At 43.5% G+C, this 18,645-nt stretch overlaps 3 protein-coding genes across 3 annotated transcripts in view; 1 reads left to right on the top strand and 2 right to left on the bottom strand.

Annotated features, from left to right (window-relative positions):
• The window catches only part of LOC117997380 (FMRFamide receptor-like), a 97,717-nt gene that overhangs the window by 28,702 nt on the left and 50,370 nt on the right, over positions 1-18,645 (top strand). The gene's annotated exons all lie outside the window — the stretch shown is intronic.
• LOC117996855 (mite allergen Eur m 3-like) overlaps positions 4,680-18,645 on the bottom strand; it is a 61,518-nt gene continuing 47,552 nt past the window's right edge. The window contains exon 6 of the mRNA XM_069498455.1: positions 4,680-4,826. Within this exon, the coding sequence (XP_069354556.1) occupies positions 4,680-4,826 (147 nt within the window). The remainder of the gene's footprint in view (positions 4,827-18,645) is intronic.
• Positions 9,155-18,645, bottom strand: part of LOC117996854 (apoptosis regulatory protein Siva) — a 171,374-nt gene continuing 161,883 nt past the window's right edge. Inside the window, exon 5 of the transcript XR_011236628.1 lies at positions 9,155-9,164. The gene's annotated coding sequence lies outside the window, so the exon portion shown is untranslated. The remainder of the gene's footprint in view (positions 9,165-18,645) is intronic.

Genomic DNA, 18,645 nt, shown 5'->3' with positions numbered 1-18,645 from the left:
CAAATGTAAATCACAATAGTAACGATTGTTATTGTGGTACTAACTGATATTCGCGCCGTCATCCGCATTTAGGTTTTTAAAAATTCAATGGGAACTCTTTAATTTTCCAGGATAAAAAGTAGCCTATGTCCTTCCCCAAGATGTAAGCTAACTCTGCGGTTAAACTACTGGGCCGTGAAGAGCCCGCAGACAGACAGACAGATACACTTTCGCATTTATAATATTAGTGTGTGTTGATTGGTTTATTTAGTGAGAAAGCTGGTTCAACCTAAATCTTGGTTTAGTTTTGTGAGAGCATGAGAGGAACCATAAGTTTTTCTTTTAAGAGGAAACAACAAGGTTTTCAAAGCCTTATAAGCTTAATATTAATACATTATTTTCTTTTCTAATTACCAAACAAACGTAACCCCCATTCATTTCTTTAACTTATTGTTTTTAAGTTGTTGTTGTTGTTGTTGCACAGTGATACGTCAGCAACCACGCTCGAGGGGGCAAAGTAAAGGGTAATGGGGTGCGACAACAGCCATAACTCACACTTGCCCCACATTACTGCCGGCGAGAGCGAGAGCGAGAGCGTCTTCAAGTTGTTCCACTTAAACTTTAACACAGACCCCATAACTCGTGGCCCGTCGCGGTAACATTTAGCTAAACTAAACTATAAGTATTTAACTTTAAAGGTTCGTACGCACCTGAGCGGCGCGGCGCGGCGCTTCGGCGAGCTGCACGTCGCGGCACAGAGCGTCAAAATATCATTTCTATCATTTTGTATGGCGCATATCGCACTAGAGCGGCGCTGCACAGCGCTTCACCGCGCGTTGCCGCGCGGCACGGCTGGAGAGAATATTTTGAAGCGCAGCGAAGCGACGCGCAGTGCAGTGACGCTAGTGCGACATACCCAGCGGCGCGGCACGGCGCTTCGCGCTCGTACGCGAACGGGTATAAAAGTGACGCGCAAGTGACGCGAGGTGCCGCGTACTGAAGTTGTAGTGCGGTAGGCACCGTCGAGCGGCCTGAGGTGACGCGTTCTGCAGTCGGACTGAAGCGCCGCGCCGCGCCGCTTAGGTGCGTACGAACCTTAAAGTGCAAGTGTCGCACTCTATTTTGTGTAATGTATATCAGGAAACAAGGTTTCCATCATCATCACCAACCGATAGACGTCCACAGCTGGACATAGATCTCTTGTACCGACTTCCACACGTCCGTCCACCAAGTGGGGGGTCTTCCAACGCTGCGTCTTCCGGCGCGAGGTAGCCATTCCAGCACCTCGGGACCACAACGTCTTTTAGTCGAATATAATCATCAACCAGCTCGCTACCGAGCACGGGTCTCCTCTCAGAGTGAAAAGGATTTGACCATAGTCCACCACGCTGGTCAAGTGCGGATTGGCAGAGTTTACACCTTTGAGAACATTATGGGGAATTCTCAAGCATGCAGGTTGCCTCACGATGTTTGCCTTCACCGTTAAAGCAAGTGATATTTAATTGCAAAGTTAGAGGTGCGTGCCCGGGACCAAATCTCGCGCGTCCCGACGGAGGCCGACGCCTTCACCACTCGGTTATCGCCGCTTTATGAAGTTTTGGAAGTTAATAAATATATTGATAAATAGGTGCTAGAAGTTTGTAAGAAAGTCCGTCATTTTTAAAGTTGCATCGATGAAAATTGGCATTCAGGCTTTCGGTTCAAAATAAAAAATACGTATTTCGCGATATTTGAAAATTCTATTTCCAAGGGGGTCGATGGTAGGGGATGAAAGTTTGTATAAAAATCTGTCATTTTTCAAGTTATTTCCATGAAAATTGGTATTTTGGGTTTTTTGTTACAAATGAAAAAAATACGTATTTCAGGATTTTTAGAAATTCCATCTCCACGCTAATTTTCTAAATTCCACCCGAGCAAAGCCGGGGCGGGCCAGCTAGTTATAATATAAATGCGGTCGCTACCATTCCTTGCATTCATGCAGACATATTCCCTTCCCTCTGCAAGAATCATTGACTTACATATTACTTCGTATGGACGGGGTTATTGAACAAACAAAATGGTACCGACTCAGTGGTGCTTTAGCACCAATGCAACCTCAGTGACGTCTGGATTTCAAACGGGTCGTTCATTAGTATCAAGAGGTGGCGCTGATTTATTTGGTTTCTAAACCGTGAAAAATTTTGTTCGCTTGACCATATTTTGTCATTTATATCGATGGCAAACTGCAGCAGCTGTGCTCGAGTAGCTCTTAAAAACATATCGGCAGCTTTGTTGGCGAAGTTGAGACCATAAAATAAAACCACTATTTAATAGTGGTTTATTGCGCGCCAACGCGCGTCACTCGTGAGTCGTGAGCTGAGCCGAGCGACGCGACGACGCGACGTCGCGGCTTGTAGTTGTTTATTGCGCGCCAACGCGCGTCACTCGTGAGTCGTGAGCTGAGCCGAGCGACGCGACGCGCGACGTCGCGGCTTGTAGTTGTTTATTGCGCGCCAACGCGCGTCACTCGTGAGTCGTGAGCTGAGCCGAGCGACGCGACGACGCGACGTCGCGGCTTGTAGTTGTTTATTGCGCGCCAACGCGCGTCACTCGTGAGTCGTGAGCTGAGCCGAGCGACGCGACGCGCGTCGTCGCGGCTTGTAGTTGTTTATTGCGCGCCAACGCGCGTCACTCGTGAGTCGTGAGCTGAGCCGAGCGACGCGACGACGCGACGTCGCGGCTTGTAGTTGTTTATTGCGCGCCAACGCGCGTCACTCGTGAGTCGTGAGCTGAGCCGAGCGACGCGACGCGCGACGTCGCGGCTTGTAGTTGTTTATTGCGCGCCAACGCGCGTCACTCGTGAGTCGTGAGCTGAGCCGAGCGACGCGACGCGCGACGTCGCGGCTTGTAGTTGTTTATTGCGCGCCAACGCGCGTCACTCGTGAGTCGTGAGCTGAGCCGAGCGACGCGACGCGCGACGTCGCGGCTTGTAGTTGTTTATTGCGCGCCAACGCGCGTCACTCGTGAGTCGTGAGCTGAGCCGAGCGACGCGACGCGCGACGTCGCGGCTTGTAGTTGTTTATTGCGCGCCAACGCGCGTCACTCGTGAGTCGTGAGCTGAGCCGAGCGACGCGACGCGCGACGTCGCGGCTTGTAGTTGTTTATTGCGCGCCAACGCGCGTCACTCGTGAGTCGTGAGCTGAGCCGAGCGACGCGACGCGCGACGTCGCGGCTTGTAGTTGTTTATTGCGCGCCAACGCGCGTCACTCGTGAGTCGTGAGCTGAGCCGAGCGACGCGACGCGCGACGTCGCGGCTTGTAGTTGTTTATTGCGCGCCAACGCGCGTCACTCGTGAGTCGTGAGCTGAGCCGAGCGACGCGACGCGCGACGTCGCGGCTTGTAGTTGTTTATTGCGCGCCAACGCGCGTCACTCGTGAGTCGTGAGCTGAGCCGAGCGACGCGACGACGCGACGTCGCGGCTTGTAGTTGTTTATTGCGCGCCAACGCGCGTCACTCGTGAGTCGTGAGCTGAGCCGAGCGACGCGACGCGCGACGTCGCGGCTTGTAGTTGTTTATTGCGCGCCAACGCGCGTCACTCGTGAGTCGTGAGCTGAGCCGAGCGACGCGACGCGCGACGTCGCGGCTTGTAGTTGTTTATTGCGCGCCAACGCGCGTCACTCGTGAGTCGTGAGCTGAGCCGAGCGACGCGACGCGCGACGTCGCGGCTTGTAGTTGTTTATTGCGCGCCAACGCGCGTCACTCGTGAGTCGTGAGCTGAGCCGAGCGACGCGACGCGCGACGTCGCGGCTTGTAGTTGTTTATTGCGCGCCAACGCGCGTCACTCGTGAGTCGTGAGCTGAGCCGAGCGACGCGACGACGCGACGTCGCGGCTTGTAGTTGTTTATTGCGCGCCAACGCGCGTCACTCGTGAGTCGTGAGCTGAGCCGAGCGACGCGACGCGCGACGTCGCGGCTTGTAGTTGTTTATTGCGCGCCAACGCGCGTCACTCGTGAGTCGTGAGCTGAGCCGAGCGACGCGACGCGCGACGTCGCGGCTTGTAGTTGTTTATTGCGCGCCAACGCGCGTCACTCGTGAGTCGTGAGCTGAGCCGAGCGACGCGACGCGCGACGTCGCGGCTTGTAGTTGTTTATTGCGCGCCAACGCGCGTCACTCGTGAGTCGTGAGCTGAGCCGAGCGACGCGACGCGCGACGTCGCGGCTTGTAGTTGTTTATTGCGCGCCAACGCGCGTCACTCGTGAGTCGTGAGCTGAGCCGAGCGACGCGACGCGCGACGTCGCGGCTTGTAGTTGTTTATTGCGCGCCAACGCGCGTCACTCGTGAGTCGTGAGCTGAGCCGAGCGACGCGACGCGCGACGTCGCGGCTTGTAGTTGTTTATTGCGCGCCAACGCGCGTCACTCGTGAGTCGTGAGCTGAGCCGAGCGACGCGACGCGCGACGTCGCGGCTTGTAGTTGTTTATTGCGCGCCAACGCGCGTCACTCGTGAGTCGTGAGCTGAGCCGAGCGACGCGACGCGCGACGTCGCGGCTTGTAGTTGTTTATTGCGCGCCAACGCGCGTCACTCGTGAGTCGTGAGCTGAGCCGAGCGACGCGACGCGCGACGTCGCGGCTTGTAGTTGTTTATTGCGCGCCAACGCGCGTCACTCGTGAGTCGTGAGCTGAGCCGAGCGACGCGACGCGCGACGTCGCGGCTTGTAGTTGTTTATTGCGCGCCAACGCGCGTCACTCGTGAGTCGTGAGCTGAGCCGAGCGACGCGACGCGCGACGTCGCGGCTTGTAGTTGTTGGTTCCCCGGTGCGTTATATGGTTTGTTGACTGCACAATCAATAAGCGTCCCATCACTGAAGCTCTACAAACGAGCAACTATACTTACACCTGTGAATCAGTGTGAAATGAGTATTTATACTTCGGGTGACACCCATAGAGCGCACTCTGACCTAGCTTAGACTTAAGACAGAGTTAAAACGAGACGGAGCTATATTTCTCACATAAATATGTCTTGTTTTAGCTCAAAGTCATAGTGCGCTTATAGATCTCAGCCTTAGACTCTGTGAATCAGCGAAGACTGGATATCCGCATAACTCTACATGTCCGTAACACATTCTACTCCACCTTCATAGTGCTCGAATGATGACCCCGCAGGCGCTCAAAGGCGAACTCAGCATTAGCAGACCTCACTAGATGGAGGGCAGTTCTCAAGCAAGTAGCGCTACAAAATACAAATGTGTCTTGTTTAATGATAGTGCGAAACGGAATTTCAATAAAAAGCTCAAAAATCATTTACAGATGCCTCCTGCACGTGCCCAGTCACATTGCCGTCGGAGCACGTGCTTATTGTAATGATATCTGAGACGCGATCACAGAAACTTACCTAAACTACAGACCGGCTATTGAAAATATTATATTTTTGATTCCCACATTGTGAATATTATTTATTTATACTTTTAGATTCATAAAAGGATAGACAATAAAATAAAATAACTTAAATCGAAATTAAATGTAAAATAAAACAACATTAAATTAAAACTAAAATAAAATGAATTAAATGTAAAACATCATCGTGACCACCGCAGTGAGGCATTGTACCCAAGATGCTGGCAGCATTACACCTTTGGATGGCCAAACTAATTGTTTGACCAAGGTTGACCTGCCAGCGCTCGGGTCCTCGATTGACTCGATAAGTTCAACATTTAGATTTCATCTCAAGCTACACTATGCGTTCAGAATCCCTCGCAGTTTTTGCAATGTCCATGAAAAGACTGCGAGGAAGCGTTGCCGCGACTTCGACGTGGATTTAGGTTTTTAAAATCCCGTGGGATCTTTTTAATTTTTCGGGATCAAAAGTAGTTCTTCCCGGGGTTGCAAGCTATCACTGTACCAAATTTAATTGAAATCGGTTAAACGGATGGGCCGTGAAAATCTAGCAGACAGACACACTTTCGCATTTATCATATTAGTATGGTATTGTAAGGGTGGTAAATTGGGCGGAATAGAAATATACCCGGATACGGAATAATCTACCACCTTACAAAGATTAGAGGAAAAAAAATAATTTACTTTACTTGATCTATCTACCTAGTAAAGAATAGAAGCTAGCCGTCGACTCCCTTGTAATGTATATGAGGTGTTACAAATGAAATTTGCTAGATGTTAGGCAAAATTGTTTTTAATGTAACTTTTACCGGGGTCGCTTAATACATAATGATGGCTAATAATGCTTAGTTATTCTAGCTTAATGCCAAGACTTAATTTAGATACATTAGAATGCCTTAGGTAGATAGTACATAAAATCTATGTTTTAAATTTAAGATGCCATTGGCATGGAATAGACAATGACACAGTAAAATTCATAAAATTGTTTCAAAATAAAAGCTCAGTAGTAAAGACAGGGTTCTTACTGTACACATACACTAAGAAGGTTCACTAAACTGTTCCAGGATACAAACACTTGCTTACTTGTAGGTGCGAAGACTGCAAGGTAGCTGGACGGCATCGGCCAAGCTCCCAAAACTCGATTTAACTTGATTCTTCACAACCGAAATGTTTCATTACAAAGATCTTCACCAAGTCTTATCCATAGAATTAAGTTGCCAACGTGAATGTGCAAAAGAAATAAATACGGAAAACGAAAGCAAAAAAACGGAAAACCGAAAACTAAAAACGGAAACGCAAACGGAAACCCTGCAACAAAGAAAAAACAAGATTATAATTTGTGCTGTGTGAAAATTTCGACACGTGGAATTTTCCCGATCAAACACAACTCACCTATTGAACTCCTGGCCACCAATGGTTTTCAGGAGTCCACCCACAACCCATTATCCTCATTTATTTGGGAAGGTAAAAATAACTGGAACTGAAAGGGAAATCATGAAATTAGGATTTTCTCTAACCAAACCGCCATTTTGTCGAATCCACATTACTTGATTTTTCACTCACCATAATTGATGAAACATTGAAATACGTTAGGATGACTAAATTTATAACTATTGTATTTTCCCAGGCGAAGCCATGGGCGAAAAGGAGTGAGATTTTCCTGGAACGAAAAAATTCGTCTTCACATGTTGACTCCAGAAAAATTCTAAATCTCACCAATCGGTGTTGCCAGACGCAACCCGAGTGTGGCCGCTCTCATTTAGTTTGATCATAAAGCCAATTCATTTTTGAATATTTGCGGAACCTAAGGATATATTATAAGAACCGTTTTGTTAATGACTTAACAATAAACAAATGATATTATGGTTTTATTTAATTATTTTGTTTTATTTTTTACGACAATTGACAACGAAGCAAACGCCATCTATTGTGGCTCGAATGAACTCTGAACATCGACCCACGCGTAGTTCTGCACCTTGATGCTAGGTGGCACCAACATACTTTGAACAAAATTGATTTTTATTAAAAGCGAAACGCTAGTTAGTAGTTCAAAATTTACAACGTCACAATACTTCCCCTCCTACGAAAAGGTTCAACAGGTTGAACCACGCTGCCCTCAGCGTCATCCAACAACTACTAACAATTTGCCTGAAACAAACAAAAAAAACACAGAAGTTACGCGTGAACGCACATCTACTACTAACAAGGAAAATTGTCTAACAAAATAAATATACTGAAAACAGTGTAAGGTTTTATACATTATACTTAACTACACAACCCTAACTTCTAAAAAGAATATATACAAAAAAACTTCATGGTGTCTAAGACACTTGAGTGGAAACATCTTGGCATCATTCTTCAGCTGACTGATAGAATGCGTCTAGGCCTACGGTGGTTCACTCTTTTAAACTACCATCTTAATATTTGTTACTCAACAAATACGGAAAAACTGGTTGTGAACGGGTCCATCTGATATGGCAACCGTTCTCTATCCCATTCGGAAAAATAAAACCGAATCAAAATCGGAATATGAGAAAAAAAAAACGAAATAACTCTCCTAGAAAATAGATCTCGGAACAGAATCGGAAAAATAACAGAAATGATCCATTATCTAGAAGGAAAACGAAAACAAAACACAAAACCCCCCCTTTTCGTTATCCCCAAAGTACGATATTTGCATTTTTACTTTCTCTACCGGTTGGTCTACCACAAGCATTCCAATCATCACATATTCATCCCTACATACATCCACTACATTCATCCTCAACTGAACCATGGTAATGTAACTGTTAATTCAGAACATCACTACACTCATACAAATTCCTAATTGAATATTGATAACTTAAATATTCAAACAGTTTAGACCAAACTAAGTAATGGCAAATATCTACTTCTTAATATCCTTAATATGCCAAGTGCCTATTGGGTGGTTGTCAGCTACTCTAACTAGTTCGTAAACCAAAGGTGACAAAACCTTGACAACCCTGCACTTTTCATACTTAGGTGCCAGCTTAGCTGCGAAAAAATTTGTAGCGTCGCTTTGTGGATAGGTCTTTTTCCACACTATGTCCCCAACAGAATAGCTTGCAGACCTACGCCTTAAGTTGTAATGCGTTGCATACTCTGCATGAGCCTGAAACAAATTTCTCCTAACCTGACCAAATATGTCCTCCAAAGTTCCAAACTTTCCTGCGTATTCCTCCCTTGGAATTCCGGCCTCGTACTCCTTATCCGTGTCCTTATAGAAGGAACCATTTAAAACCGGTTCTCTAGCGTGGACAAGGAAGAACGGGGAGAATCCAGTGGATTCATTAACCGCACTGTTTATGGCGAACTGGACCTTGTACAGGTTTTCGTCCCAGGACCTGTGGTTATCTTTCACAAAAGCGGCTACAGCAGTCATAACAACCTTATTGTACCTCTCAACAAGGTTAACTTGCGGAGTGTACAGTGGTGTGTAGTGTAATTTCGGAATATTATAACGCTTAATGAGATTACGGAATTCAGATCCTGTAAATTGGGACCCATTGTCCACAATCACAGTCTCTGGAACACTATGGTTCAAAAATACAAAATTCTCTAGCGCTTTAACAACAGCGGCACCTGTGGCACGCCGTAACGGAAACAACATTGTATATTTCGAAAAACAACACGTCACCACAAAAAGAAATGTAAATCCTGATTTAGACCTAGGCAAAGGTCCGACTAAATCAGCCGAAATGACCTGAAAAGGTCTCTCGCAGACTTTAGGCTTCCCTAGCAGACCTGGAGTGGCTGATGTCGTGTGTTTATACGCAGAGCAAGTATCACAATTCTTAACGTACTCAACCACGTCCTTATACATACCACGCCAAAAATATCTGAGGGATAATCTGCGATGAGTTTTGAACACACCAAAATGACCTGCAGTTGCATCTGCATGGTTTTGTTGCATAATTCTAAGGATGTCGTTCTTGTGGACTACCTCTTTCCAGTCGAACTCACTGAGAAGCTGGTATTTACATTTACTGTAACGATATAGTTTATCGTTCAAAATACAAAAATTCGGAAAATTTGCTGGATTGATTTTACAGCCATTAAATGTTTTGTCATACCAGTCATCTACCAAAACTTGTTGACTAGAGTTATCATTACGATCACCAACTACATCTACGTGTATGAGTCTCGACAAGGTATCCGGAACTACATTATCACAACCCTTCCTATGTTCGATAACAAAATTATACTGTGATAATCTACAACCCCATCTGGCGAGTCGTCCTGAGGGATTTTCTAAATTTAAGAACCACTTTAGGGATGCATGGTCTGTGATAATTGTGACTGGCTTGGAACCAAAATAAGCCTGAAATTTCTCCACTGCAAAAATCACAGCTAGAGCCTCGCGTTCCGTCGCGCTGTAATTCCTTTCGTTTTTATTTAGGCTCCTACTGACATACGCAATGGGATGATCGCAACCATCGGTTTCTTGCGTCAGCATACCACCAACACCATATGCAGAAGCATCACAATGTATTTTGAATGGTTTTTCAAAATTCGGTACCGCAAGAACAGGTGCGGTTACCAACGCATTCTTCAATGTATTAAATGCTACCTCTGCCTGTTCGCTCCACTCAAATTTAGGTGCGTTCTTTCCTTTACTCGTTAGTCTATTGAGTGGTGCAGCGATGGTTGAAAAATTCCTAATAAAGCGCCTGTACCAAGAACAAGTGCCTAGGAAAATCTTTACCTCCTGTGCAGTTTTTGGGGTCGGAAAGTTCAAAACTGCGGCAACTTTTCCAGGATCTGTGCGTAAACCAAATTCATCCACTATATACCCTAAATATTTCAAAGAGTTTCTAAAAAAATTACATTTATCAAATTTATGGATAGTTGAGCCATTTTTAGTTTATCCAGAACTCTGTTTAATAAAATTAAATGGGTTTCAAAATCAGCAGAACAAATAACAATATCATCTATATAACAAAATACTATTCCATTTTCAATATCACTACAAAAATTTTGATTAAATAACTGGTCCATTAACCTCTGCTGTCGTGCTGGTGCACCGCATAGGCCAAACGGCATGACTTTAAATTTGAATAACCCTCTACCAGGAACTGTAAAACTGGTTTTTTCCTGAGAGTCGTCAGCTAACGGAATTTGCCAGAAACTTGAACTTAAATCAATCGATGATAAAAACCTTGCCTCTTTCAAGCTATCTAGAATTTGTGGAATGTACGGTATTGAGTATGAATCCCCCTTTGTCACTGAATTTAATTTCCTGCAATCTAGGCAAAATCTCCAGTCTCCATTTGCCTTTTTCACTAAAATTGCTGGGTTATTCCAAGGGCTTTCACTCGGAGTAACTACGTCCATTTCCAGCATCCTATCTAACTCTTTACTTAAAGCTTCCTTCTTTTCGGGAGAAAGTGGATATTGTTTTATTTTTATTGGCAAGGCATCACCGGTGTCAATAACATGTTCAATTAATTTTGTTCTACCCAATCCAATTTTCTCTGAAGAAATATCTAAAAATTTATTTACTACAGATTGGGCTAATTCTTTCTGTTGAGATGATAAGTTTTCAAAAGAAGTGATGGTATGAATTTGTTCATTATCAATCGCACAAATATTGTAAAATTGAGAAGGTGCCTTAATTAATTCTAAATTATCAAAAATTCCAGGGGCTAACTGAAATGTTTTCCAAAAGTCACAACCAAAAATAACATCCGCTATTATAGAGGGTACTACAAAAAATTTTATTATGTGAGTTACGGAATTATAAGTAATCGGAATAAACATATAACCCATGCAATCAAGTTTGTCTCCATTTGCCACTGAAAATGTGGTATCAATACTGCTATGCAATTTATAACCGAATCTCAAAAAAACCTTGTGCGCCTGGTTACCCAAAATTGACGCGCAAGCACCGGAATCTAGTAAACCTGTAATCTCAAAACCGTCAACAAAAACCTTTAAATGTGGCCTAAAGTCTCGTTTATCCACTGAATACAGAACTGTGTCAGGTAAAAGGGATGTTTTGTTGTTGTCCCTGTTCGGGCGCCATTTGTAAGGGTGGTAAATTGGGCGGAATAGAAATATACCCGGATACGGAATAATCTACCACCTTACAAAGATTAGAGGAAAAAAAATAATTTACTTTACTTGATCTATCTACCTAGTAAAGAATAGAAGCTAGCCGTCGACTCCCTTGTAATGTATATGAGGTGTTACAAATGAAATTTGCTAGATGTTAGGCAAAATTGTTTTTAATGTAACTTTTACCGGGGTCGCTTAATACATAATGATGGCTAATAATGCTTAGTTATTCTAGCTTAATGCCAAGACTTAATTTAGATACATTAGAATGCCTTAGGTAGATAGTACATAAAATCTATGTTTTAAATTTAAGATGCCATTGGCATGGAATAGACAATGACACAGTAAAATTCATAAAATTGTTTCAAAATAAAAGCTCAGTAGTAAAGACAGGGTTCTTACTGTACACATACACTAAGAAGGTTCACTAAACTGTTCCAGGATACAAACACTTGCTTACTTGTAGGTGCGAAGACTGCAAGGTAGCTGGACGGCATCGGCCAAGCTCCCAAAACTCGATTTAACTTGATTCTTCACAACCGAAATGTTTCATTACAAAGATCTTCACCAAGTCTTATCCATAGAATTAAGTTGCCAACGTGAATGTGCAAAAGAAATAAATACGGAAAACGAAAGCAAAAAAACGGAAAACCGAAAACTAAAAACGGAAACGCAAACGGAAACCCTGCAACAAAGAAAAAACAAGATTATAATTTGTGCTGTGTGAAAATTTCGACACGTGGAATTTTCCCGATCAAACACAACTCACCTATTGAACTCCTGGCCACCAATGGTTTTCAGGAGTCCACCCACAACCCATTATCCTCATTTATTTGGGAAGGTAAAAATAACTGGAACTGAAAGGGAAATCATGAAATTAGGATTTTCTCTAACCAAACCGCCATTTTGTCGAATCCACATTACTTGATTTTTCACTCACCATAATTGATGAAACATTGAAATACGTTAGGATGACTAAATTTATAACTATTGTATTTTCCCAGGCGAAGCCATGGGCGAAAAGGAGTGAGATTTTCCTGGAACGAAAAAATTCGTCTTCACATGTTGACTCCAGAAAAATTCTAAATCTCACCAATCGGTGTTGCCAGACGCAACCCGAGTGTGGCCGCTCTCATTTAGTTTGATCATAAAGCCAATTCATTTTTGAATATTTGCGGAACCTAAGGATATATTATAAGAACCGTTTTGTTAATGACTTAACAATAAACAAATGATATTATGGTTTTATTTAATTATTTTGTTTTATTTTTTACGACAATTGACAACGAAGCAAACGCCATCTATTGTGGCTCGAATGAACTCTGAACATCGACCCACGCGTAGTTCTGCACCTTGATGCTAGGTGGCACCAACATACTTTGAACAAAATTGATTTTTATTAAAAGCGAAACGCTAGTTAGTAGTTCAAAATTTACAACGTCACAGTATGGATTTTGAATAATTAATTAAATTATTTGAATTTGAATTTGACTGTCTTTACCTATATGGAGTATGGACAGCTTGAGCAGACGGTCGTCGAACAATAACACAAACCGTTCAAGCCGTCGTTTGCAGTTGGATCATCAACTGCAAGCGAACTTGACGATTCAACTGCTGTCGACTGCTCGGAGCAGTCGCGACCTCGAGTCCTGTGTCGGAAATCGTGTCGGAAAATCGAAGTCCGCTGAGCAGTCGCAGCTCGGAACAGCCAGTTATGGCTGCCTTAAGCAGAAACTATATCCCCATCATCATCATCATCATCATCATCATCATCATGATCAACCCATTGCCGGCTCACTACAGAGCACGGATATCCTCTCCGAGGGAGAAGGGTATTGGCCATAGTCTACCACGCTGGCCATGTATGGATTGGTAGATTTCACACACCTTTGAGAACATTATGGAGAACTCTCAGGCATGCCGGTTTCCTCACGATGTTTTCCTTCACCGTTAAAGCAAGTGATATTTAATTACTTAAAATACACATAACACCGAAAAGATAGAAGTGCGTGCCGGGGATCGAATCCCCGATCTCCGATTAGAAGGCGGACGTCCTAATCACTAGGCTATCACAGCTTTTCCCCATATCCCATAAGTTTATATATATTTTTATTAGCTTATAGATTTTGTTCCATTCCTAAATGGAACAAAATCTATAAGCTACAGTTGTTAAATTTTATATTACTAGATAGGTCTAGTAATATAAAATTTAACAACTGTGCTAAAAAACGTTACTCGCACGCCGCGATGTTTGACAAGCGGGCACTACACAACAAATGGCTCGATGCAATAACGTAGCTGATACATACACACACATACACATACAAGCCGGGCCAGTGGGCAACATGGCTGCAGATATCAATCGAGAGCAACTGTAACACTTTGATGTTCCAAACGGACAAATCTATATACGGGGTCGAGTCAACAAACTCGGTTCAATGTTCAAAAGTTTGGTTTATTGGCGTATGTTAAAATACAATTATACTAATGGTTTCATTAATATGTTGAACCTTGAACCATAGCACATAACATAATATTATAGTAGTACCGTAGGCGCTATATGAGGCCGTGAAAAGCTTGCAAGCTTTTTATTCAGCAGTACAGACAGACTCACTGTCGCACAAATAATATAAGTATGGATTAGTAAGGATGGGTAGTATTATCCACTACAGGAACTTTATTATTGCGACGAAATGTTCGCAATTTCATACAATAATGACAGTAAGTGTACTTAGTTACTTCTATTATTCCTAGAACATCTACATCTACAAAGACAACGATCTGTATACATGTTGATGTTTTACTATTCTGACTAGTCCTTTTAAATAGAATAGTAAAACGTGAACTTTGATCAAAATAACACTTTGTGTAAGCTTTGTTAAGTATTTGATCTTATACGAATGTCTATTATAGCACTGTATGCAATGCAACAGATGACATTCACAATAACCAAATGCTCTCGACCAATCATTCCTGTATGTATATATTATAACAACACGTATTTCTGTGGAGACGAGGCGTCGCCAAATATAAATAGCATATTATATTCGTCTCTGAGACAGCGGCGACTTGGCACGCGCTGCCCACGTGTGAACAAATAGAACACACCTATTGTAAACAAGAATTACATTTATTTTTTTAAACGTCATATGAATCCAGGGTGGAAGATTTATAAATCATGATGATAAAACCTTGATAAGAAATACTGGTCAGATGATCGTGCTTGTGACAATGGCTATGACTATAGCGGCTCGTGCACATCGGCTGGTCTTCTCATGGGAACTTGGTATACAGTTAGGAAATTAGTCTCAAATTGAAAATCAACTGTTTTGGTAAAGTTAGAATTGCTGGTCAATCAAACTAAAGCCAGTCAAACAAAAACTTTGCATTAGGTACCATGTAGATATAGAAAAGTTTGTACGGGAGCGGTGTGCAGACTCGACCGTAGCAATAGGGAGATTTCCCTGTTGATTGTTGTTGTGCTCGGGGCGCCAGCTGGGCCGACGCGACGGTTGTACCTTGAAACTTCTTAATAAAGTGCAGATTGCAGAAAACTCCGTTAGTGCGAGTACTGTCGACGGTACATTTGTTCGGGACTACGTCATGAAATGTTATCGATTGAATAGCGCCATCTAGTGGTATCTGTGGCAAACGCCACAAGTTAAACATTTTTTGAAGCGTCAGTGAATCTACCATTATTTAGAAATTCGGCGATTGTTTTAAAAAATTCAACTAACAACACAGTCCCGCGCATTGCTGGAGCGAGACTAATCCACACTCATTTTAGGGATCCGTACCCCAGTGCGCCAAGGGTGCCAAAGGGACCCTATTACTAAGCCAACGCTGTCAGTCCATCCGTCTTTCTGTTTGTCTGTGAATCAGCGGGCTGTATTCCATATGAATTTTATTTGTAGCCATCATTGTGTCGAATCGTAAATCGTACAGCACATGTAGAGTGTAGAGAGGATGGAGAGTTCGATAGATACGCGATCATTTATCACGAGTACAGACATACAAATATACAATTATATGCAACTGTACAAGCGTGTTATTGTAGCGGAATGTGGGTGATTTATCACACGTGCCGGCGTCGAGTGGGTGCATACATATATAGTGCACCCACAAGAGCTGCTTGTTCCGATTTATGGATCGTGGAAAACATTGATGTATCGGTGAGATAGGTATCGCTTGCGACTAATGCAGGTTCGGGTCAGGTCAACATTTATACAGTAATTTGCTACGCAACGGAGCAACAGATCGACGTGATTTTTTGCATGGATACAGCAGATCGATTTCGTAAAACCTCAATTGTTGTGATTGGCTGAATTTGTGCGTGCGATTCTTATTGCAACAATGCATTGTAGCAAATAGTGAGCGAGCGTTAACCAATCAGAGGTGATCGCAATCGTGACATTGTAGCTGTCATCTTACCGCAATCGAACAGTAGATAAAGACTTGGACAGTGACATACAGGCACTTTCGACTTTCTGGATTTAGACTTTTCACTTTTTCACGTTAATAGTTATTATGGATAGTCAAGTTCCCCGTGTTCACAGGTTTGAATGTTGTATATGAGCATTGTTAACCTACATCCCCGGCCGTGGAACAAGCAGCTGTCACCGTCAGTCAGTACCACGGCCATCTATTTTGTGTCGCTTCGTGACTCCTCACATTATCTCCACGGACAAAACACGCGAGCCCCGAATTCCAGCCATTCGTTTATTGTGCTGACTCCGCGTAATGTGACACCAGGACATACTGCGCTAGGCGTGTGAACTGTGAAACGACTCTCTGCAGAGAAAAGAAACATACATTTGATTGGATCAAAGAACCATATTTTTTTTTTTTTTTTTTAAATAGATATAGCGAGCAAGCGAGCAGGCGGGTCACCTGATGTTAAGTGATTACCGCCGCCCATGAACATTTGCAGCACCAGAGGAGCCGCCGATGCGTTGCCGGCCTTTTAGGAATTTGTTGGTCCGCCCCTTGAATAACCCCATGTTATAATCTAGTGGGAACACCGCCGATGGGAGTTGGTTCCACAGTTTGCACGTGCGTGGAAAGAAGGATCTGGCGCAGCGGACGGTCGAAGTGCACCAGACACCCAGATGGTGAGGGTGAAATTCCTTACGGTGGCGCGCGGTGCGGTTGTAGAAAAAAGAGGGTGGAATGAGGTCAAAAAGCTCTTCAGAGCACTCCCCATTATACAGGCGATAGAACACGCATAGAGAGCTAACGTCTCTGCGGTGCTCCAGGCTTTCCAACGAGCCGGTTAGTTTGGGATCGTCCACAAGTCGAACAGCCCGCCTTTGGATCCGATCAAATGGAAGGAGTTGGTACTGGGGTGCTCCAGCCCAAAGGTGGGAGCAGTACTCCATGTGAGGGCGGACTTGCGCCTTATAGAGTAGGAGCCTATGCTCGGGCGCGAAGTACCGCTTTGCTCTGTTGAGCACCCCAAGCTTTTTGGAGGCTAATTTGGCCTTGCTTTCCAAATGATCGCGGAATTGAACCTCGCTCGAAATGTGGACACCAAGGATCCCAATGCTGTTGGAAGGTGTGAGGGGAGTGCTCTGAAAGAGAAGAGGCAGTGTAAAAGGGGACTTCTTGGCAGAAAACGCGCAAACCTGTGTTTTAGTTGGGTTAAATTGCACTAGGTTTTGTGCGCCCCATTCTGATAATATTATCGTTGAGTTTATACTTTAATGGTCTGATTTTACAATATAAGTTAATTATGAAAATCAAATCATATTCATAGCAACTGCAATTCAGAACTTCGAACTTCAGAATCTATGCATGTTAAAGTTGTAAAAACTAACGTCGCATAATGCAGCCACCGCGCCGACGCAACGCAACGCAACGCAACGCAACGCAACGCAACGCAACGCAACGCAACGCAACGCAACGCAACGCAACCTGCTTATCGGTCTTTTATCTGATTGTTTGTTCCTCCTTCACTATTCTACCACGGAACGCTTGAAAGCGTACCCGTTGCCATCCTCATATTGTGGTCGACATCCAATCTACTGTTTGTTCTCACTGTTTCTAATACGAATTGCTAAGGTGTGCAATGCCCTTCCGGCAACAGTGTTGTATACTGCCTATAACCTAAACATCTCCAGGACAAGAGTGAATACACTTTTTCTATGAATGAAGGATTTATTTATTCAATATAATGGTTGAAATAATGTCTGATGAGCTTTATACACTGGTAGTTACTGGTGCTTGAATATTACCTTAAATTTAATTAAAAAAATAACAATAAGTAAGGATTAAAATATAAGTAAAAACAAGACAAACGCGCTCCAACTTGGACTTCACCATTGTTTGTTGTCAAGAAGATCAATATAATAAATAGAGATACTGATTTTCCCGGGAGGCAGAAACCACACAATATCCTGAAACATATCACTAACCACGTCTCGTTCATCAAATCAGTTTCTGAAAGTAAAACAATACAAGCTTTTAAGGTCATATTTCTCTTTATACTACAGAACAATACATTGATTAGATATCTGATATATTATGCGATACACATGGATACAACCACCGAGTTTGTTGCCCCCCCCCCCCCCCTGTAGAACAGCATTCCGAACCAGCTACTAACTACAATTACCCATACATACATGTTGTTGAAATCGACAAAACAAATAGGTATGAGTGACAGAGACAACGCTCTCTACAAATCTACTATCTCCTTCTAAAGGTCGATGTATATTATTTTCTGCCGCGTGCTTTACAACCCGGGTATGTTTAAAACAAGAGTGATTAGGCATCTTCTAGGTAAACGCGTCCCATCTTAGGCCACATCATCACTTTCCATCAGGTGTGATTGTGGTCAAGCGTATACCTATAATGAATAAACAATGAAAGTGCTGTACCTAGTATTTACCAGCAGATATTCATCCCGGGAATGTACCTCGAACTTTTCGGAGTTAGGTTTGTGTGTTTTAAGCAATTAAATATCACTGGATTTAACGGTGAAGGAAAACATCGTGAGTAAACCTGCATGTCTGAGAGTTCTCCGTGATGTTCTCAAGGGTGCAAACTGTTCTCATGCTGCGACGATACCCGTGCTCAGTAGTGAGTCGGCGATAATGATGACGAGACAGCCGCTCACTAGGTACGTACCTACTCGACATGAGTAGATAAGTAAATGTTGACTTTGAATTCTTAGATACATAATTTGATGCCAGAAACAAAAGATATTTCATTTTATA

Source organism: Maniola hyperantus, chromosome 4 (genome assembly GCF_902806685.2).
Source record: "Maniola hyperantus chromosome 4, iAphHyp1.2, whole genome shotgun sequence".
In the NCBI taxonomy this organism is placed as follows: Eukaryota; Metazoa; Arthropoda; class Insecta; order Lepidoptera; family Nymphalidae; genus Maniola; species Maniola hyperantus.
This window is presented reverse-complemented; position numbering and strand designations above follow the sequence as displayed.